Source organism: Physcomitrium patens, chromosome 25, assembly GCF_059467195.1.
Source record: "Physcomitrium patens ecotype Gransden chromosome 25, ASM5946719v1, whole genome shotgun sequence".
NCBI classification, from domain to species: domain Eukaryota; kingdom Viridiplantae; phylum Streptophyta; class Bryopsida; order Funariales; family Funariaceae; genus Physcomitrium; species Physcomitrium patens.
Window position 1 is genome coordinate 11,998,842 of NC_143434.1, and position 23,372 is coordinate 12,022,213.

Genomic DNA, 23,372 nt, shown 5'->3' on the forward strand with positions numbered 1-23,372 from the left:
TTGTGTGATACACGTTCGTGTAGCTTCTGATCCTAACACTCAAAAGAAAACTTGAGATTCTAATTTGTGAAAAGAGGAGAATTGAATAAGGATTTCCTACAATTTTTGCTAAATATCAAATTTACTTTTAATACCCTTGCTAGCATGTAGATATGTGAGCTTTACTGTAAATTGTTGGAATTCATACTAGTCAGTTGAAGATTTTCTTATAGCTGATGTCACTTGTTAATGCCAAATCTTGTATATAGTAGAACTTATCTAGATACATACTGTTTGAATGCAAAACCTCCTTAAATGCATACTAGCATCATGGTCCCAAACTCAGATACATACTTAGAGTGAATAAACCTCTATAAGTGGTTATTGCATAATTTAGTTGAAGTCCCTGTACATTGAGTAAACAAATACTTTGAAGATTTCAAATAGAATATGAGGCATTCACCTCCATAAATATTGCATATGTAGCAAAATGCTACATTTGTATTATACTATAGTACCTGCTTGACTTCTACAAGTAAATAACCTGCCCAAATGAATACTCAACCACTGATCCCCACCGTATTTAATTAGATAGGTTCTACTGTAGTATGTAATGCTTTTGGTTTTAATTATAGAATGTATAAATCTGTAAAAATAAATAATATATGAAATGAATGTTGCCCAATATTGTTTCTATTATGAATAAATAAGAATATGGATAGAAACAAACAAACAAAACTTTGCAAAAAAATGTTGAAGTGGTAAGAGTATGAGATACTATTTTTTAACATAATTTCATCATTACTGATAATAAATTCTTTATTCATGCACTAAAAGATGTACTATGTTGGAAAAGGCCATAGCTGAATAGATACCTAGCTAATACTTGAAACCAAAAGAACAAAACTCCCAATGGCTCCTTGCACCAATACATTTTAATAAATCTTAAAACTTTTAATCCTATCTAATTGTTCATAAATGATTTGGTGTGTTTTTTTTTTTTTTTTTTTTTTTTAAATAAAAAACATAGACTCTTAATCATGCACCCTTCTATCAATAATTTGAAAGATCCAACAATAGCTTGTGTGTTGGTTAAAATGATGTTAAGCTATGAACAATAAATAAACTTCATTGTACTCAAAATGGGTTTGCATGAACTATCAATAGGTGGCAATTGTTGATTGGTTGGGGTGAAATAATAGTATAATTAGGTATCATACTTCTCTTGATAGATGCCACACATCACAATTTTGTAAAAATTGGATTCTTGATTTTATAATCCACCACCAGTCGGAATTAGATGAGCTTGTATGTCAAAAATGGGTCAAAGAGAATTCTCAACAAAGGCATTTATATAAAATTCTGTTTATGGGCCAAATTGTGTGAACACACTTGGAATCCTTCTGATTTCTATTTCCATTTTTACACCTACTAGATATGCTGAAATGCTTAAATGATCGGAAATGGGTTGTGTGCCTCAAGTAAAAAACACACTCTCCAACAATAAAACGGCGCATATTATCCTTACGGACAATGGAGCATCGCGGTGGTGACGAGGCCATAGTCCAGCGTGGCAGGAAGGGTGCCTTACCAATCGAAAGCCAAGGAAGAGGGACGGGAGAGAGGGTGAGGTCTCTCTCTGACGGGGCTGTTGCTGGGCTGGGCTGGGCAGCTGTAGCATTGCAGATTCATTTGCAGAGTGAGTGCACGAGGGAGGAAGCAATTCTCTGTAATTCCTCCTCGCCTCACTATGGCCTCCACGCTCTCCTCCTTCGCTGTGATGCGAGCCCCCCCTGCTTGCTCGCACCACTTGTTGCGCCCCATCGCCGCTCATGATCATCCGCCTTCCTGCTCTGGCGTGGCTGCTGTTGTTGTTATTCCCCTCAAAGGAGCTTCCAGGAGAAGATTTCGGAATCATGTGCGTTGTTCTGTTACAGGTTTCTTTGGTGTCCTCCCACCCAACCCTCTGGGTTTTTTTCGTTTTTTCTTTTTTCTTTTTCTCTCTTAGGGTGGAAATCTGCGGTTTATGAGGATGGGTACTTAGAATTGGCATTCGAGGTTTACGCTCTCGTTGAGAGAGTGGCGAATGGTTGAAGGAAAGAAAACCTTGGTGAAAAAATTTGAGTGAATCGGGTTGTGTGTCGTGAGGTCGAAGTTGAAAATAGTGCGATTTTAGTGGTTTGGTTGAGGGTGGAGTAGTGGAAGATTATGGGGAGGTACTGTATTGCTCTGCATCTGTTCATCTGTCTAGGTGCCTTGCAGAGGATTGATGTGGCCTAGTTCATGCAGAACATGGGGCGGCAGCACGCCGGTTTTCGCTTCAATTGGGCTTAAGTGGAAGGTCGCTAGCAAGCAATGCGAGGTGCCAGGCGCAAATTAATAGCGCGGACGTAGGAGTTGTGGGCGATAGCAATGGCGGTTTTGTGAAGGAAGAAGTTCTACCTAAGCAGCAAAACTATAGTGATTCAAGAGAATTTCGACTTCAGAGTGTTCGAGGTGCTGATTACGTCGGAGCCACCATAGCCAGCCATATTTGGGAATGGCGCCATCGCTGGAACATACACTACGAGTGCGCAGGCACGAGCCTTGTCTAGCCGGTTCTTACGATTAAGTTTTACGATTTTATTTTCTCTTTCCTTGTTGCTTTATCCTTTTACGAGTTTTTAGTAATACTGAGATATGCAAGCCTCTAGTCTGCAGGTATGGAGAATACCAACGCCCCTGCAATGCTCCTGCTGCCGGGATTCGGGGTAGGGTCTTTCCACTACCATCAACAACTTCGAGACCTCGGTCAAGAGTACAGGGTTTGGGCAATTGATTTTTTAGGCCAAGGAAAGTCCTGGCCATCACATGATCCGGCACCTGAAGAAGCAGAGGAAGTGGTTGAAGAGGTTTTGGAAGGTCAGGTGAATTCGAAGAAGATCCGTCATTGGAGCTTAGGAAAGAACCCGGAGCCTTGGGCCGAGGGGCTTGTGTATTCGGTGGATACATGGCGAGACCAAGTGCACGCTTTCATAGAAAAGGTCTGAATCAGTTTTGGAAGAGGAATCAGTTTCTATACCGGATTTTCGATCTGATTACAGAAATTGATGTTCGATTGTTGTTCCACAATTCTTTTCTAGGTTATTGGTGGACCGGTGTACATTGTTGGAAACTCTCTTGGTGGTTACGTCGGTAGCTATTTTGCGGCAACAAATCCAGAGTTGGTAAAGGGAGTGACATTATTAAACGCAACTCCGTTTTGGGCCTTCACGCCGAACTCGAGGCGTTATCCTTTGCTTTCTAAGCTCACTCCATGGGGAGGGCTTCTCCCGGTTCCTATTTTTGCAAAGGCTATAATAAGATTCTGGTAAACCTTGTTTATACACTTATTAAGACTTTTCATCTCTCTCATAACTCATTCTCTAACGGCTTCATCTGATGCGTTAGTTTCTTTAGATTGATTAAGATTTGACCGTTGAAGGAGGATTTTGTTAACGAAATTTTGTTTGTTCAAGGTGGGATCTTCTTCGAAATCCGTCAACAATACGAAACATGTTGGGAGCCGTCTACGCCAACCGCTCAGCTATCAATAAAAAGCTAATTACGCAAATTATAGAAGCCACTGATCACCCAGCTGCATTTGCTGCATTTGCTTCAATCGTTTTTGCCCCTCGAGCACATACAGACTTCGGCGAGAACTTAATCAGGTTTTTCCAGTATAACACTCGTCTGAAATTTGCATTGTTCATATGTACCACTTGTTATTACTTAGAGATTTGGCATGTAAAGGTGTGGGATGGTTGTTCTGGTATTCGAGTATTGATGTTGTTCCGAAGGCATTGTGTATGTGAAATTATTACAGAAGATTTTTAGTCATTTCAGGGGTCTCTGGTTTTGATAGAAGTGGTTTGAAATGCGTAGTTTGAAAGAGAGACGAATGCCCATGTGTATGATATACGGGAAGGAGGATCCATGGGTAGTGCCATTTTGGGGTCAAAGAGCCAAGCAGCGAAACCCGGATGCAATCTACTATGAGCTTAGCCCTGCTGGACATTGCCCTCACCATGAAGCGCCAGAGGTTCTATTTCCAGCCCAAATTGTTCTCTTGGCTTGTATGGTACAGAATATAATCGGTAAAGCTAGACCTTTGTTTAAAGGATAATAACAAAATATCTATATTGATAACAAATCGAAGTTTTATTCCAATTCAAATAGGAGCAAACATTCTAGCAGAACAAATCGAGCATATCTTGCATCTGTTAGTTGGAGTTATTTGGTGTCTTCACAAAGTGCTTCTGCGGTGTTGTCAGGTGGTGAATACTCTTCTGCGTAAATGGGTGGAGAGTGTGCAAACACTGGGCGCTTCATCTCCTCTTTTAGAGAGTAGAGTTAACCAACTTCATTGGTTTGTGGTAGAAAACGAAGGAGACAGAGTATCTGTCCGAGTTAAGGGCACACAAAATTTCTGGCAAAATTTGATAGATAGAATCAGGGAGATATTTTTAAAGAAATCGCTTCAGTCTCAAGTTATGGAAACTGCTGAGAAAACACAGAAATAAAAGAAGTCGCCAAAGGATAGTTACCACCAAGAATGTTTCAGCTTTTAAATTCTGGTGAATTTAGGTTTGGAGACATCGTGGTCGTTCTCACCAACGTATCTTAACCTGTACCTGGACTAGATACATTTAGATACAGAATACAGTCCAGGATGCTATCGTGTGAATATCAGATGCATAATTCAGAACAAATTCACTTTGATTTGCTCACTTCCTGAGTTGCTTTCTGATCTATAAGAAAGATTAGTAATATAACAATACAAGCATTTTTGTTAAAAACGAAATGTTGGGAAAAATAAGCACTTTCTTTCGAAAATTCATTCCATTCCATAAACTGTATTTCTTGTGAAGATTTAAATTGAAATGACTTAATTTTTTGCTATAAAACATGTCTACCTCGAAGCATGCTCCTAAATGTCTTTGGACATTTGGAGTCAACACTCAAGAACCCGCTGCAAGGCATCCAGAGGATTGTGCTGCGAGCGTGGAAGGCTTCGTTGCAATCGTGGTCTACGAGTTGACAAGCAAGATCTTGCAGCTGAAATATCTAAATGGGATAAGATAAGCCCCTCTTGTAAAATGATCAGGACAATTTGACAATATTAGGACATTGCAAGACTTGCTTGATGGGTTTGTGAGGACTAGTAGAGGTGTGACACCAGATCACCTTGCGGACTTGCAGAATGCCCCTAAAGGTGTTGCAATCCATCTTTAAGGTGGGGTTGCTTCACCGTAAGGATGTAGAGGGGAGGAGTCTCATCCCTTCCGATCCTTCAATGAAATTTTACACGCCTCTCCCTCTTTCTCAAGGCGCTGCATACCCGACGCCTGTCTACACCTGCCAAGACCCCATCCCGTGTCTAGATCTGCAGCTTATGTTCGGCCGTTGGGTACTCAGCTGATGTTACCAGCGCGATTAACTTGTTGCAAGACGAATGGTTGAGCTCTCAACTTTCGCAGAATTGGGTGCTGATGCTGTAGTCCACTTGTACAAGCGCATACACACTGCTGTGAAAGCAACATTTCTAACAAGTGCGCGGTTTTCAGGTGAAGGCTCTTCTTCTGCCGTGCAGTCATGTGATGTCACTTTCTCCTGTGTGAGGAGTGAGTATTTCAAACTCTGCCTTCACACTGTGGTCGATGCACCATCAGGGTGATGAAATGGTACCGTGCAGCCCTCGCAAAACTAACCGCTCGCAGCGCAATATTCGGTTAGTGCAATGTGATAGTAAATCTCTGTTTCTCTTGCAACCACATGCTTAAGCTACGTGTAGTTCTTAGCATCAGTAGCTGGCTTGGCTTCACTTGGACTTTACTGAATCGTTTGCACCTAATAATGGCTGCCCTAATCACTGGCACCTTAAATGCTAGCTGGCAACCTCCAGCTTCTCATAAAGTGCAGACAATGTGCCCGCTTTGACTAATACGTTAATCTTCCAACAAAAATCGGTAGTCCATTGAAGTTCTGCCTGAACAAATGTGCGTGACGAGAGCTACTCCTATGTACATTATACAGTGATATTGAGATTGGAATGGCTGCCACTAGGATGGACGAGGATACTGCTTGGTTGGAACTAGCAACTGTTGTTTTGGTTGTCGTCTCCAGCAGTTGCCAGTGTGGTTCAGCTCTCGATTCTGGACGTAAGCAACCTCTTGCTACACATGTATTTTCCTCAAAGTCTAGGGCATCTTCTGACCTCCACGTTGAGATTTAATCATCCTATGAAGGTCTTGTTTGTTGAAAGGCTTTGTTGTTGAGAGGGGGTTATCCATGATCGTCTCAGTTTTCATGAGTGAACTAGTAATTGTTCGTGTGACGAGATGGCGCAGACCCCGACGACATAGCCAGTGGACAATGTCCGGGGACGGAGCCAACGGACAGTCGCCTGGATTGTCTTACCAAAGCATACGCTCCATTGCTAAAATTCGACTCCTTCGAGTCCTTCTTCCCTTCCGCAGTCGATGATTTTCTTCCTTCCGTGAAACTAGTAGGTTACCGGGACGCCAAACATTATAACGGCATGCCCGTGCTTCTGTACCACCATGATCGATGTCGATAATCGAGTTCTAACCATATTTTTCTTGGAAAACGTGTTCACAGATAAACGAAGACGGATCAGCGATACCGAACCAACCGGACCCTTTGAGCTCAGCCAATCTAGTCTCCCCAACATCGAAGCCATTAACGACGTTCCTCACAACCAAGGTGCCACTCTAGGAGTCCGATGTCAAATACAAAGACTCACCGCAACGAATTGCACAACGACATTCCTTCCTGCTTGGGCGGGCACCTACCGCGCAGGGCACTGTTCCGATCTATACCACCATCGTCCGCAAGAGTCCTATCCTCTTCGATTTCGTATACTTTGCATTCTACCCTTTCAACCAAGGCAAACTAATCAGAAACTTCACTGTGTGGGGGAATCATGTGGGCGACTGGGAGTATGTCACCTTACGCATCAGATTCGAAAACCCAGGTCCCAAACTTATTGCAGCGTACACGAGCCAGCACTCTTCCGGCGACTGTCTGACCCCCAGCAATCTTATATTTGTGTCGAATACCGCACACCCCATCTTGTACGTAGCTCGAGGTTCTCACGGCACCTACAACAAGCCAGGTAAGCAATGGATCATCGTCTACGCGAGTTGATCAAACTCTTGTTGTCTGCTTCATCCCCTATGACGGAGATGCTGGGTTTTGCTGAAGTGTAGACAAGGTTTGAACGATTCACTTGCAGGTAGGACTGTCTACCGAAGGATTATTTTGATTGGAGATTTAGCAGACGACCACGACGGTGGGAATGCTGAGCAATGGGAGACATGGAATAATGTGGTCGTTCGAGTGGAAGGTCAACCCCTAACCAGTAAGTTGCCATCCATAACAAACTTCCATAGCTGTTCCTCCTTTAAACCAAAACGTGCAATGAAATCGTCTGAAGGATTTGCCACTCTGAGCAGTTTGCCTTGTTACATGCAATGATTCTTACCGTTCAAGCAGTGGATCTAAACGCTACCCTTGCGTCGCGTGGTTCGTAATGCAAGTATGATGAGCTTGCAAACGGCGATTGATTTGATGATAGGAGAATATACATGGTGGGGATTCAATGGGAGGTGGGGCAACAAGCAGGGACCAACATCTGTTTTTGATCAGTTTATTCTACAAAATGGATCAGCTTATCCAGCAATTAGTGCCGTCACGTTCCAATTGGACAGTTCTGCATTGGAAGACTGACCTCACTCTACGTGATCCAATCTGCTCATCGATCAAGCCGCTGCACACAACATGCTCTCTCACTAGTTAATTTCTTTGCAACAAGTGCGCCTATGAACGCCTTTACTGCTTGTTTACCTCTGTTTGTGAATTGCCAGTGTTCACAAAAAGGGTCTGTCTGAATTCTGCAATTGAATGCTTACGGATGCAGTTTGATATGATCACGGGTTTCATACTGAATCAAAAACAGGAATACAAACTTTGACTTGAATCTAAAAAATTAGCATCTTATTCTGTTTGCTTGAATAGTTAATTGAAACAATGTTGAAATCACTATCCAATCGCTTATAGCAAAATGGTTGGATTTTGGGATACTCCTTCACCACCACATGTGTCCAAACTGTAGTCCAAAATTGAGTCTAATTTAGATGTGTGGGGCCCCTGCATGAACAATGATGTGTTGTGTAGTGGTAGTTGTGGTAAATATCAAATATCTATATGAGTGAGTACTCTTTTAGTCATAGTACATTTGTATATTGTAAACTGGGATGAACTAGCCAATTTTTGACGTAGTAGATATTGGGTTGTATGTCATATAGAATGTTTTAAAACCAACCACATAATTTAATTTTAAAAATGCAGAAAAAAATACAAACGATTTTGATCAAATTCAAGATAAAATCCTAGCTATGTACAAATTAATTTAATTTATAAAACAGAATAAAGTTGGATTTATTGTAATGTATATACAATTTTTGTTAAATAAAGTACATTTTGATTATACCAATGTTTGAAAAAATATGTAAATTTTTTATTTCAAATGATACTTCTATTTATAATAAATAAGTACAAATAATTTACTATTGTGTACTCATTATGTAAGAGAATCTGTACACATTTAAAAAAAAATGTTATTTTTAAAATTATATACTAAACAAGTATTGGTTGAGTAACAAAGTATAAGTTATTAAGCATAAATATAGCACAGACTATTCTTACTAGAGTAACACATGCAAATCATGTGTGAATGAGTACTTAATTAAAATCCAATTTGCATACATCCAGTATATTGTATATTGCAAAAACAGTTGTATAAAAATTACTTCAATTTTGCTGCATTGTAAACAATGACAGCATTTACAATAAAATTTAAAAAACACAACTTTTGTAATGTATAACAAAAGCTATGCTATGAGAAATAAAAAATTATTAAGATATAGAGTAGTTTTTAAGTACTTTATTTGTATTTATAACAAAGAGATATTTTTTAATATCCCAACACCTCTTATCTTTAAAATTTGTTTTACAAGTTCATTTTGCATTATGTTTTATATTAGATGAATTTTAGAATGTTATAAGCAAAGAGGATGTATCTAACATACTTATATCATTGACCAATACAACATACTATATAATTATGATGTAGATATTTAGAAATTAATATTTTATATTTAAAATTAAAAACCATCTCAAAATATACTTACAATAATGTATGAAAATTAGACTAATATTAAAGCCTAAGTATTAGGAGTGCAATTAAATTCAAAGTGCATAATTCAAATTTTCATTGGAAAAATAAAACTAACTTTGTATAAAAAAATATTGACTTACATACCCATATCTAAATCTTATTAACATTATTCTCATTGTAAAAGTTCTAAACAAAAAATACAAGTTGTTGTCTAGTTACTAAACATGATCTTATTTAATTTTTGCATGCCATAAATTAGTTGTCTTCTTAGTCTTTCTTCTATATATACTTGTCAATGTTGTAAGTTTTTGTGATGGTAAAATTTATTCTTCATTCTAAATTATAAGATAGCTTCAATTAAGAATTGCTTGTAATTGGTGGTGTAGAGTGAGAGATACAATCACTAAGAAATAAAGAAAAGAGATGGACAAAATAAGTAAAATACATACAATCTAAGAAATACACATTCCAAAAAATCATTACAATTTATGTATTAGATTTTTACTTGATAAAAAATAAAATAAAAATAAATTGTGTAAATAAATTTTGTATCTTTTTAATAACATATAAAGCATATAAATTAAAATTAGTACAAGTAAGTTGTACAAATTTAAAGATATGAAGAAAATAATAATAAAAATAATAATAATAGATTTTATCTCAAAGATAACTTGCTTAAGTAGTTAAGGATTTGAGCCTCACTAAAGCTTACAAAGTGATATGTAGGATGTCCTAAGGGATCCACAAGGGCCTAGTATTATCCTCCTACCCACATACAAAGTACTACAACCTATGTAGGACATATATACATCCCTTCCTACAAGTACTATTCTAATTTTTAGTCACTATGATTACTAATAATATATTCTAAAAATTCCTAAAATATTCTAAATAAATTCTAAAAAACTATTAAATATTTTTAAGATGTTATTATCAATTAAAATTTTATTTATTTTATATCAAAGAATTAATTTAATTCAATTGAAAATCATATTTTAAATATAAATAACTAAATAATCATAGTATTTCTTTTTATGCTTCTTCTAAATACTAATTAATATCTATGATTTTTTAATAAGTATTTAATTTAATTTTTAGATTAATTTAAATATTTTTTTAATTATTAAATATTAATTATAATTTTTTTAAAAAATACTTAAACCAACTAAGATAATAGCCTTCAAGTCTTACTAAGACTCTATTTTTATGAATTTTTCCCTTATAATACTCTTGTAATCTATAAGACCTTCTAAATCCTATTAAATACCTAGATAATCAAATGGATTCTTTAATCTTAATTTTTTTGTTTTTAAACAATTTAAAAACTTTGTTTCTAACAAATCTACCAATTAAGATGTTTTAGTAGAACTCACAATCTTAGCATGGTAGCTTTAATTATCATCAAATAGATTATCATTTATATGTATGTTCAATTTTTTTGCATATCTATCTATTTAATTTGAGATCATATAATCTACTCTAAATATAGTATATAAAATAAAATAAAAAATAATTAATTAACTTCAAAAAGTCTATAGCCTAAGGAGAGACAAAGTAGAGAGTATTCAACAAAAGAGTAGAAGGTCTTCAAAATAAATGTTAGATTACATAAGTAGAACAATTGTACATTACATGTGCTAGTATTTGAGTTTATTTTTGCAAATATCATGGTCATAAAAAAAGAGCTTCAATCAACTAATTCAACCTTTATAGTTAATGGAGCCTTAGACATATGTAATATAATTAAAAGTAGCTTATCAAGAACCAAAATTTTAAGATATAACATATAAATGTAGAATTTAGATGCCAAAAAACTTTGTATTAAAAAAAGGTAAATAAAATTGCATTTATTCACTAGATATGTAATTGTTTTTTTTATTATTTTGTCACATCTTCTTTCTAAACTTTAAAATTTGAAAATCTAAAGGATTAAAGAACTCTCTCAAAATTAAAAGAAATTTGTCTAAATTACTTCAATATCTTGATATATGATTTTCAACCACATTTTATATAGATTAAGTTTTTGTAAAAGGACTTAGAGTTTCTAATGATATTAGACCATAATTAGTGACAAAGGTTAGCAAAATTTCATAAAAATGAATGCAAAGAATTAAACATGTTTGCAATAGACCAAGTCATTAGTTTATGAATTATGAAGAAGCTATATATAAATTTGTCATAACAAACAAAGAAATCAATTTTTGGCTATAGCAAAAAAAATCTTATCTAAGAAGATGGTGTCATTTCCTAGAGGAAGATCCAAAATCACCAATATTAGAGAATTAATAGGACTTAATAGAAATAAAAAAATATTTTATACTAACATTTGGATAAAATAAATAAATAGAACTTTTGATACTATTTAAATTATGAATACATAGAATAGGTAAATAATCTTTAAACTTAAATGGTAATAAAAATCTCTCAAGACAACATGCATCTACAAGACAACAACAAACATAATAAGGGTCGAAATTGGTTTGTGATTTTGTTAAAAGCATTAGGATATAAATAAAGTCTAAGACCAAAAGCCTTAGCTTAAAAGATAAAGTATTTTTTTTTAGAGTTTTTCATATACTACTTTTTAATCCATGTATTTATTTTTGGATATCTAGGCCCAAGTTCTTAACTTACACTACAAAATTAATTGGAGAGCTTCTTTAAAGTTTGTCTACTTCTTGAAATATTCTTTCTTTAAAACAAGAAGGACTATTAGATAAAGATGTCTATATTAATTGGATAGATGTTTTGTTTAGATTAAGAACTTGCAAGAAAGCAATATTACTATGGATTATTAGGCATTGTGAGGTAGTTTTCAATACTAAGAGAGCAAAAGTCAACAATATCATATTGCTATAATGTAAACCTTGTAATCCAAGATGTATTTTTCTAATAGAAACAAACCATGTCTAAAAATGATTCGAAAGCATTTGATAAGTACTAGGAGATATATGTTTATGGACAATTTAGATACAACATAATGCAAAAGTATCCATTGATGAAGTATGGTCTGACCAATATATTACAAAAATTATTTGGGATAATTCATAATACTATAGGAGATTGAGATGGAACTTTTTAAGAGACAAACAACCAAATAATGGTACATTTTTATTTTATGTTGAGACAAATCACAAATGACTTAAGGCATAACAGTTAGGGAAAAAAAATTAAAAAATTGAGTAGAATCCTAGGATTCCTTAATGTGGATTCATATTTTCTGAAGCAATAACAGAAAAATTAACAATATTAATAATAATTAGACCGTTGAATAGCAGAGCTCCCACCTCCACTACCTGATAAAGGGTGTTGAGCTTTTGAACACAACTTTGTTAACAAAATCCTTGCAACAGGGAACCCTGTTTGTGTCAAAAGAAATAAACCAAATAAATAAATAGCACATACAGCCCCCATAGCATTTATCGAGGAACGTTAATGAAAAGGTTTGGAGACATGGGATCTACCGAATGATATTTAACCTGTAGTTAACTCTCATTTACTGGATTTCTTGGTGGTGTACACATCCAAATGATATGCACATTCATGTCGCATACACGCTTCAATTCCCAGAATCACAACCGATTCAGTTCATATTGCCACAATAAATGCACTTAGAAGCTCTCAACTATGCAACTCCCCAGCAAATCAAAGAACCGCACTAACCAAAAAAAAAGCTAAAAGTCGCTTCACATGACTCTTGTCCACCCATCCCCCACTGACATGAAACCATCAAAGAATTTCGATCCAGAACCATGCCAACACTAATCCATACGCGTGTTGAATGAATCAGTACAGATACTCTTTCGCCCAAAACAACGGAGAGAACCAATTTCTGACTTGAATCACTTACTAATTCACCTGGAATTCACCGACACATCGCCTTCCCAACAGCAACAAAGTGACAGCTAGAAGCACTCGCAAACCCCATATAAGGCGTACACAAGGAATGCAAAAAAGGGCTGGATCGAGATGTAACGAACTTCCTCCGAGGGAATTAAAAAACAGACTTATCTAACGGCTATCCATGTACTTATGTAAGCAGGCCAATTCAATGTTTTAGATGTATAAGATCTTGCCAAAGGGGTACAATCGTTACTACCTTTATAGACAACCAATTGCAGTGAATGTGATCAACGGGGGGCTGACAATATGGGTCTGCCTTACCGTGAACAGTCTCAGAAGAGGCACAAACTATGCCCCAACAAGAACTAGTGTGTATTGTGACGAAAAGAACCAAAAAAAAAGCAATCCATACATTGCTATCATCTCAGCATTCAGTGACTAGTCCAGCATTCTCTAACTTCAAACAGACACATCTTCAGCCATGGGGGACGCTATGGGGGCTGCAGCAGAGGGAGGTCCCTGTTTGTCTTCCACGGTTCTCCTCCACGCAAGCTCCCGAGCACCATCCTTGTCGACAATCTTAATAATGAAGTTTGGAGGCGAGACCACTAGCCTGCTCCTCACTTCTTCAATACACATGTCCACCAGCTCCAAGGCCTTCTCCAGTGACATGTTCTTCTCATAGTATCGGTCCATGAGTGAAAGCAGAAAGTATGCACCTATATCACACGAGACACTCTATCATAAGCACCGATATCCCAATATCAAGATGGTCAACGGTGTCAAAGAAGAGAAGTAAATGGCAATATACTAGAAAAACTCAGCCAAAGAACTTACCGTAACCCATTCCACCTTTCTCAACCTTATGAAGGGTTGAGATATAGTCCAAGTAGTAAAGAGATGGACCCTGGTCCTTATCCCACCCAGCTATCATCATATTCACTTCATAGGGATTCTTTCGGAGAGCAGTGGCAAGCTCTCCCCGCGTGAAGTTCGCAGCAGCCGATGTCGATAGGGGAATTCCATTTCGATACTGGTACAACAGAATATTTTTCTGAATGTACTCCGAAAACTGCACTCTGCGCTCAATCAACTCACCGCCACAAACTCAACAAAGAAGTAGTAGCAGGATCCAAGACACTGACGATAGCAAAAACAACTCAGATGATAGGTTTTCAACAAAACCTAACATAGCCCCAACCAACAAGGAATCCGCACTGAGAGCACATAATTAAGACTCACCGTAACAATCAAAAACTAATTGCTTCAAACCTCAAGCTACACAAAAAAAAACCCTAATCCACCATTAACCAAACCACCCTAAATCGGTGAAACGCAACCCAATCCAACACACCTGTCGCCACTCTCGCCAGTGACGCCGAGCAGCTTGTGCGAGTCGAGGATCATAATTTTGTCCTCATTCGTCTTCTGCACGACAATGCTCTGCACTTGCGATGTATCAGTGACCACAAGAGCGAACCCATCACCCACTAGCCCAAAGATGCACTCCATGCTGCGCACTCTGCAATCAATCGAGGTCGGAAGCTGCAATCAAGTCTCGCCTTCCTCGCAACCAAATCTAGCAGCAGCTATGGAACGGGAGCAGCAGGGGATGATAGCTAGCTAGCTTGCTACGGAGGCCTTCTTCTTCTTCTTCGTGGCCGTCTTCGTCCTTCCTCCTCCTCCTTGCCTTCGAGAGGGGGTTGGTTTCAAACTTGGTGGGGGGGGGGGGGGGGGGGGTTGCTGATTTGCGAATGCAAACTTAGCTGGCGTGTGGAAAGAAACGGGTCCGGAGGAAAGTCATTTCCCCCTCCACGAGGACGAGAGACGACGACGACGACGACGACGACGAGGCCGACACATGGATAGATAGATGATCATGTGTTAGTTGGATTATTGGACATATGTTTAGTAGTTTGTCATACTTTCAATGTCTTATTTGATTCCACTTCAAGAACTTTCTTTGTGCATTATGATCTATGAATTAATGGCTTTTCTTGTCGTAGAGTGAGGATTCAAAGTTTTCTTTTTCTTTTTTGAGATGGTTGTCTCTTTCTATGCATTCATATAATATATATATAAAATTAAAAAAAATTACTAATACCTTTTACAAATGATTTTATATTTTTTGTCTGTTGCAATGCAAAATACTTTGAGATTTGTATATGTTTTAAGCATTTGATAATGCTAGGGATTGTAATTTCTAATTATTCTTTTATTATGTTGTTGATTAGTTGGAAGGTATTATACTTGATAATAATATGAAGAATATCCTACAAAGGTTCACCATCAAAGGATTATACTTTTGCTCTTTACAAATACTTATATGTAGCATAGATAGAAAGTCAAGTAAAGATATATTTGAAACATTTATTTCTTGTTTAAAAATGTAAAAAAATAAAATTATTGTTAGTAAGAAATGATATCAATTTTTCTTTTCATACTTTCAAAAAAATAAATGTACCATCTTAAAATATTCAATATTGATTTTTGGAATGTATTTGAAAAATTAACAATATTGATTCTAGGAGGATTTAAATTAGATGAAATACTACCAAAAATACTATTTATAATTAGTGCATTATTGAGATTAGATTTAGATGGATATAATAAATCTACAATATTACCAAAAGACATTAAAAATCCTAAATCTTTAACAAACTTGAACTTAGATAATAGCACAAATTTAAAATAGTTCCAAATGAATTCACAAACTTAATTTTTTTAAAAACACTTGATTTGAGTGGTTGCTCAAACTTGACCAGCTTGCCAAATGAATTGGCAAATCTATCTTTTTTGACAATACTTGATATGAGAAAATTGCTCAAGCTTACTAAATTGTTTGGCAAATTTCTCTTCTATACCAATACTTGATTTGAGTGGTTGCTCAAGCTTAACAAGGTGTCACAGACATACTCATGTAAGCTAGTAATTACATATACAAATAGGTGGAAGTAAGTAAAAGTAGATAAAAGTAAATTAATTCTATAGTATTTAATATGAAAGCTTCCTAGAAGCTTCATAAATGCTGCTTTGACTTCATAGGTGTCTTTAATTGACTTTTTGGATTAAAAACGTGGTCAACAAGTTGGCCATGTACCACACATGTTGTTAGCTTGAAGATCAAGCTAACTATGTGGTCCACACGTAGAAAAACTTGCCTTGTAAGTCAAGGCATGTGTCCTACAAAGTCAACACATATTGGAGGTCCTATAGAATGTCGCCATGTAGCCCCAAGTTAGATAGTATATATAGAGACAAGAGTGAAGCCTTCTTCACTCTTGTCAACTCCTTTCTTGCTTCGAGTCTAGTTTCAAGGGTCTCTAGTTTTCTTGTCTTTTGGCAATAGCCATTCCAGTTTCTCTTTCAATATACATACTTGTTTATTTATATTTTTTTACCTTTCTTTTAGTGAATGCTCACTTGAGTGAATTGCTTTTTCATCGAGTTCTTGTCCTTGACAGATTGACAAGAATACATCTACAATATCAGAGCTTTGTCTAAGCTTGATTAAGAGTGGATTATCTCTTTTTCTTGATAAGATATAAGCATATTAGAAGTTACGGATTACCCTCTTCTAAACTAATATTGTCCTTAGTATTTTCTTTGTTCTCAAGTCCTTTCTTCTATTTGTCTTGAGTGATATTAGACATCTTCTCTTTTCTATGTGTTATCATGGCAGAACTTGTTGAAATGAAGAGTGCAATGGCACAAATGTAAGAGCAATTAAGGGAGTTAATGCTTGCGATGCATCAACTCAATTTACCACCACAAGAAGCAACAAGATTGGTAGGAAGTGAAGATATAGAAATGGTTGGAGCTGCTTCAACATTTGGACCAAACCATGTCCCTTTTCTTATGGTAGAATGCCCTTCCAGTATTAGAGAACCAAGAATTGCCCTATCCGAGAAGTTTGATGGCACCAGATCCAAGTTTTGAGGATTTATCAATTAAGTACAACTTGTGATTGAACTTGAATCCCAAAGCTATCCAACTCCAGGATCGCAAGTCAGATTCATTGGTATGCTTCTTTCAGGTTCAGCACTATCGTAGTTTTCATCTTTTTTTGAATGACGAGATCCAATATTGGATAATCTAGAGGCTTTTCTGGTAGAGTTTTGATCCATGTATGGAGAACATGATGCAATTCGTGTTACAACCAATAAGATCCGTATTTTACGATAAAACAATCAATCAGTAATGTTGTACGCTTCACAATTTTGACAACTTGTAACTGATATCAAGTGGGATGATGCTGCATTTATTAGCCAATTTCTCTACGGATTACAATATGAGGTAAAAAAGTTAATGCTGAACTTACCTGATCCTCAAACATTGAGTCAAGCAATTGATTTTGTTGTGAAGTATGACAATTGCCTTTTTGAATTTCGATCTGAGAACCGTACAAGTGGACCTCAATGTTACTATAATTCAATGGCAACACCAACACCTCTTCAACACATACATTCAGAAGTAGAGGATATGTAAATTGATGCAGTACGTTTCAAATCTCTTACTCAGCAAGAAAAGAGTCATCGTCGTCAAGAAGGATTATGTTTATATTATGGAGAACCAAACCACATTGCTCAACATTGTCCAAAAAAGCGATGCAATCACAAAATGAGGAGTATGGCTGTGAAAGAAGACAATATGTCGAAAAATGAGTTTGTCCAGCTACAATAGGGACCGTGCGGCTGGAACCTTGCACAACATCTAGTAAAGGTCCTATTCTCTCCTGAGAGCCCTCTCCTGGTTTTACATTAAATGTTATTTTAGGACCTAAACATTACAAAGCCGCTGCCTTGGTAGATTCAAAAGCCTCAGCATGTTTCTTAGATGAAGAATTTACTAAAAAACATAGCATATCTTTAGTAAAGAAAACTAAACCTGTTCATGTAGAAGTCATAGATGGTCGTCCATTGTCTTCTAGAGATATTACTCAGGAAATCCTTCCTATAGAAGTAATGATCAATGGTCATAATAGCTTTGTAGTATTTAATATCATTAGATCTCCTTCTAATCTAGTCATTTTAGGTTTATCGTGGTTAGAAAAATACAACCTTCAAATAGATTGGATTTCCCGAATTCTTACTTTCTTTAAAAGTATAACTAACACTGTAGTTAATCAAGTAGAGAGTCATAAGTCTAGTTCAATTAAATCCATATTTATAGGTGTAAAAGCTTTCTTGCATGCTGCTATGAAAGAATCACTATATATTATTTATGCCACACTTGTTTCTACTGGTGGAAAGACTTCAAGTGGCATTCCAAGCCAATATCAAGAATTTCAAGATGTATTCCAAAAAAAATACGGATACACTTCCAGAACATCCTCCCTATGATTGCTCAATTGACCTTCAAGAAAGAGCACAACCGCCATTTGGATCAATTTACAGTTTATCACAAAATGAGTTCACTGAACTCAAGGAGTATATTGAAGAAAATCTAGCCAAGAATTTCATATGCCATTCTAAATCTCCCACAAGAGCTCCAATTCTATTTGTGAAGAAAAAAGATAGATCATTGCAGATGTGTGTTGATTATCGAGGACTCAACAAGATTACCATCAAGAACAGGTATCCACTACCTTTAATATTTGGACTTCTTGATCAGCTGAATCAAGCTAAGATCTATACAAAAATAGATCTCTGGGGAGCATACAATCTAGTACGCATCAAAGAAGGAGATGAATGGAAGACTATGTTTCGAACTTGGTATGGACATTTTGAATACAACGTCATGCCTTTTGGACTTACAAATGCACCAGCAGCTTTTCAACATCTAATGAATGATATTTTTTGAGAGTTTTTGGATGATTTTATGGTCTGTGATCTAGACGACATCTTGATCTATTCTAGGAATTTAGAAGAATATGAACTTCATGTTTGTCGTGTGTTACAAAAATTAAGAGATGCAAGACTCTATGCCAAGATAGAAAAGTGTATATTATACACTACTCAAGTCGATTTCTTAAGTTACATGATGTAACTTATGATGGGTCCTAAGAAAGTTCAAACTATTATAGATTCGAAGATCCCAAAAACGGTAAGAGATGTCCAATGCTTTTTGGAATTTGCCAACTACTATTGGATCTTCATCAAGGACTTCTCTTGAGTTGCAACTCCACTTATACATTTGACTAATAAAGACAAACTCCAATAGAATCAAGAAGCGGAAGTTGCTTTTGAATCTTTAAAGAAAGCGTTTGTTTCTACACCAATCTTGTATCGTGTTGATTTTTCCAATGCATTCTTTATGGAAATAGATGCATCAGACTTTGCTCTGGATGCGGTTTTATCACAAATGGGAACAGATGACAAAATTATCTAGTAGCCTTTCATGCAAGAAAATTCTCAGCAGTAGAAATCAATTATGAGATCCATGACAAAGAACTTCTTGCAATTGTGGATTCTTTTCAAGAATGGCATCATTATCTAGAAGGCACTTCCAGTCCAGTCACCATGTATACGGATCACAAGAACCTCCAGTATTTTATGTCAGCACTTGTATTAAATCATCATCAAGCTCGTTAGAACATGTCTTTATTAAGATTCGAGTTCATCATCACTTATCGGCCAGAGAAACAACAAGGTTTGTCTGATGCCTTGTCTAGATGTTCTTATCTTGCACCAAAAGAAGGAGATGCAGCTTTTGAGTAACAAAGAACGATTCTCTTAAAGTCGGAGCAATTTCATCTTCAAGCAATAAAATCAACATTGACTGTTGATTTAACTTTTCTTAAGCAAGTCCAGTTAAGTATGTCTTCAGACTCTCTTGTTCATGATATTAAGAATAATTCTTCTAAATCTCATGATTCCTCTAAATTTGAATTCAAGAACAATCTACTCTATTTTGAAAGACGCCTATATGTTCCAAAAAGAGAAGCACATTTACGTATTCTTCAAGCTCGTCACGACTTCCCAATAGCAGGATATTTTGGATATAATAAGACTTTGGAGCTGATATCTAAGGATTTTTGGTGGCCTCAAATGTGGAAGGCAATCAAAGATTTTGTACAATCATGTGATCTTTGCTCAAGATCGAAAACCCCTCGTCATCGACCTTTTGGACTTCTTCAGCCATTACCCATTCCAGAACAAGCATGGTCTTCTGTTTCTATGGACTTCATCACGGATCTTCCAATCTCAGGTTCTTATGACTCTATATTCGTGATAGTAGATCATTTTACCAAGATGGCACATTTTGTACCATGTACAAAATTTATCACAGGTGAAGGAACAGCTAAGCTCTTTCTTGACAATATCTATTGCTATCATGGATTAATCAAGGATATTATATCAGATAGAGGAACTCAATTTGTATCAAGATTTTGGCGGACTCTTTTCAAGATTCTAAAAGTGGATATAAAACTATCTTCGGCATTCCATCCTCAAACTGATAGACAAACGGAGCGTGTTAATCAAGTTTTGGAGTCATATTTAAGATGTATCATTAACTACCAACAAGATGATTGGACAACTCTTTTGCCATTGGCAGAGTTTGCTTACAATAACACGATACATTCTTCTATAAAACAAAGACCTTTTTTTACTAATTATGGTTATCATCGACGACTTGATACTTTTGACTTTTCAAAAGTTGATAATCTTAGTACAAAAGATTTGGCGATTCATTTATCAGAGCTACATGCAATGTTGAAGGCGCACTTAAAAGAGGCTTAAGAACAACAAAAAGTTAATGCGGATGTCTATCGAAAGGAACAACCACCATTCTTCTTGGGTGATAAGGTATGGCTACTTCATCACAATATCAAGACCACTCGTCTTTGTGACAAGTTGGACTATCGAAGGTTTGGACCATTTTCTATTTTTGTACAAATCAATCCAGTTGTATATCGTTTACATCTACTGGAGTCAATGAAAATCCATCCAGTATTCCACGTATCTCTTCTTGAACCATACAAGACAGTGGACATACCAAGAAGACGACAAGCTCCACCTCCTCCTATAGAAGTGGAGAATAATGAAGAGTTTGAAGTAGAAGAAGTCTTAGATTCAAGGCAGCATCGAAATAAATTAGAATATCTTGTCCATTGGCACGGATATGATATTAGTGAACGTACATAGGAGCCAATAAAGAATCTTGCAAATGCAACAAAGGCGATGGAGGCTTTTCATCGACGACATCCATCAAAATCAAGATGAAAACCTTCTTTATAAAAGAAACAACATCTAGGCAAGATAACATTCTACTTTCAATCCTTGTTCGTAGCTTCTTTGTAGTTGTGACGCTCAGGAGATGGAGAACCAACAACCAACGGATTAGACTCAAGAACCTTTATTTGTTGACCTATCGGAGGAGACATTACGATTGTCACAACCTTCAAGACTACACAATTAAGATGAAGATCTTCAAGAACGACATGTTCTTCCTCGAATAGATGGCGAGATACAATGCGTTTGGTGTCATGATTTGGGAAGGGACTCCCGATGTTTGGTGATTTTGCTAGAGGTAGGAACAACTCCTGATGGTGTTCTAAATGTTCTATTCGAAGGAAGTTATGAAGGCCTTAACAATGATCAAATAATTGGGTGGTCTTCTTGCCCTGGTATGGGACACTACCGATGGTTGAAAGGCCCTATCAATCATCTTTGAAGAGAACAAAGATCAGAATATGTGGCAAATACAATTTGTCGCATCATAGATTTCCTCAACATATGATGACTGCTCCTCGTGGAACTCGTCCCTAGAAGGGAGGGTAATGTCATGGACATAATGATGTAATCTAATAATTACATATACAAATAAGTGGAAGTAAGTAAAAGTAGGTAAAAGTAAGTTAATTCTATAGTATTTAATATGGAAGCTTCTTAGAAGCTTTATAGACGCTGCTTTGACTTCATAGGTGTATTTAATTGACTTTTTGGATTAGAAACGTCATCTACAAGTTGGTCATGTGCCACACATGTTGTTAGCTTGAAGATCAAGCTAACTATGTGGTCCACACGTAGAAAAACTTGCCTTGTAAGTCAAGGCATGTGTCTTATAAAGTCAACTTATATTAGAGGTCCTATAGAACGTCGCCATGTAGCCCCTAGTTAGATAGTATATATAGAGACAAGAGTGAAGCCTTCTTCACTCTTGTCAACTCCTTTCTTGCTTCGAGTCTAGTTTCAAGGGTCTCTTGTTTTCTTGTCTTTTGGCAATAGCTATTCTAGTTTCTCTTTCAATATACATGCTTATTTATTTATATTTATTTACCTTTCTTTGAGTGAAGGTTCACTTGTCTGAATTGCTTTTTCATCGAGTTCCTATCCTTGACACAAGGTTGCTAAATGAATTGACAAATTTTTCTTCTTTGACAACATTTAACTTGAGTTTTTGCTTATTGACTAGCTTATCAAATGATTTGGCAATTATTTTTTCTTTGACAACATTTATTTTGAGTAGTTGTTTAAGATTGACAAGCTTATCAAATGAATTAGTAAAGATATCTTCTTTGAGAATACACAATTAATGGCATTTCTCAAGCTTGGCAAGGTTGAAAAACCAATTGATTTTTTTATTTTACTCTTAGGATTCAATGTTTTTTTTATGTTTCAAAATTAAAAAGTTTGTAAATAAGATTCAACACATCTTTTTTTGTAGAAATTTGTTTTGATCTTAAGTTTAATTTATCTTAATAGCTTTATAAATTAAAAAACTATCTTAAAAGATATTATTATTATTTTTATCTTACTCTAATTTTATAAACTTATTAGTTAATTTTTCAAATCTCAATATTTTTTTATAAAATTAGTATATAGTTTTAATTATGTTAAAAACTTTTGAAAAATATAATACAAAAATATTATAAAAACAAACTTGTTGGTTATGAAGGTATTTGTTGTTGAGATTCATTTAATTTAATTTTTTTAAAATAATTATTCAAAATAATAATAATAATAATAATAATAATATATTTTTTATAGTTTCACTAAGTACATTCATTTTTAAAAGGACTTTAAATTTAAAATAGCATTATAATTAGATTTGACTATATTAGAAAATAAATTTAATTTGACAAAGTAATATTGTGATATTTTATTATTTAATTACGATCTGTATTGTCTTGTTTGTTTTTATTATATATATTGAGAAAATTAGAAAAACTAACAAAATCATACCTTCTTTTTAAATATAATTATTTTATAATACTGCCAACTTTGATAGTTTTGAGAATATGTTTTTAAAACATTTATTGTGTAACTTTCTAAAACTTGAAAATTGTATTAGATAAATTGGATGTATTTTGTTTTATAACATCTTAGATTATTATAATTTTATATCTTAATATGGTTTTAAATAATAAAAACCAGTCATTAATTAA

At 35.6% G+C, this 23,372-nt stretch overlaps 3 protein-coding genes across 3 annotated transcripts; 2 read left to right on the forward strand and 1 right to left on the reverse strand.

Moving 5' to 3' along the window:
* The first annotated feature begins 1,671 nt into the window (after positions 1 to 1,671).
* Positions 1,672 to 4,727, forward strand: LOC112277537 (pheophytinase, chloroplastic). The gene is made up of 7 exons (XM_024509994.3): positions 1,672 to 1,916; positions 2,269 to 2,556; positions 2,680 to 3,002; positions 3,102 to 3,328; positions 3,477 to 3,668; positions 3,883 to 4,039; positions 4,272 to 4,727. Exons 1-7 carry the CDS (start codon positions 1,730 to 1,732, stop codon positions 4,518 to 4,520), a joined length of 1,623 nt encoding a protein of 540 aa, XP_024365762.1. The 5' UTR covers positions 1,672 to 1,729; the 3' UTR covers positions 4,521 to 4,727.
* An 845-nt stretch (positions 4,728 to 5,572) lies between these two features.
* On the forward strand, positions 5,573 to 6,751 carry LOC112277356 (uncharacterized). The gene is made up of 3 exons (XM_073531412.2): positions 5,573 to 6,158; positions 6,348 to 6,505; positions 6,619 to 6,751. The coding sequence occupies exons 1-3, from the start codon at positions 6,050 to 6,052 to the stop codon at positions 6,733 to 6,735; spliced, it is 384 nt and encodes a 127-aa protein (XP_073387513.1). The 5' UTR covers positions 5,573 to 6,049; the 3' UTR covers positions 6,736 to 6,751.
* A 6,518-nt stretch (positions 6,752 to 13,269) lies between these two features.
* LOC112277160 (proteasome subunit beta type-2-B) lies at positions 13,270 to 14,712 on the reverse strand. Its single transcript, XM_024509202.3, has 3 exons — positions 14,397 to 14,712; positions 13,880 to 14,121; positions 13,270 to 13,761 (listed from the first exon to the last, which is right to left on the reverse strand). The coding sequence occupies exons 1-3, from the start codon at positions 14,552 to 14,554 to the stop codon at positions 13,502 to 13,504; spliced, it is 660 nt and encodes a 219-aa protein (XP_024364970.1). The 5' UTR covers positions 14,555 to 14,712; the 3' UTR covers positions 13,270 to 13,501.
* Positions 14,713 to 23,372: the final 8,660 nt, after the last annotated feature.

Coding starts and splice junctions, on each gene's coding strand:
- LOC112277537 (XM_024509994.3), top strand. CDS start 1,730: ATGGCCTCCACGCTCTCCTCCTTCGCTGTGATGCGAGCCCCCCCTGCT. Junction 3,003..3,101: donor TGCACGCTTTCATAGAAAAG/GTCTGAATCAGT, acceptor ATTCTTTTCTAG/GTTATTGGTGGACCGGTGTA. Junction 4,040..4,271: donor CTCACCATGAAGCGCCAGAG/GTTCTATTTCCA, acceptor CGGTGTTGTCAG/GTGGTGAATACTCTTCTGCG.
- LOC112277356 (XM_073531412.2), top strand. CDS start 6,050: ATGGCTGCCACTAGGATGGACGAGGATACTGCTTGGTTGGAACTAGCA. Junction 6,159..6,347: donor TTCAGCTCTCGATTCTGGAC/GTAAGCAACCTC, acceptor GAGATGGCGCAG/ACCCCGACGACATAGCCAGT. Junction 6,506..6,618: donor TTCTTCCTTCCGTGAAACTA/GTAGGTTACCGG, acceptor ACGTGTTCACAG/ATAAACGAAGACGGATCAGC.
- LOC112277160 (XM_024509202.3), bottom strand. CDS start 14,554: ATGGAGTGCATCTTTGGGCTAGTGGGTGATGGGTTCGCTCTTGTGGTC. Junction 14,122..14,396: donor ACTGGCGAGAGTGGCGACAG/GTGTGTTGGATT, acceptor GATTGAGCGCAG/AGTGCAGTTTTCGGAGTACA. Junction 13,762..13,879: donor GAAAGGTGGAATGGGTTACG/GTAAGTTCTTTG, acceptor CGTGTGATATAG/GTGCATACTTTCTGCTTTCA.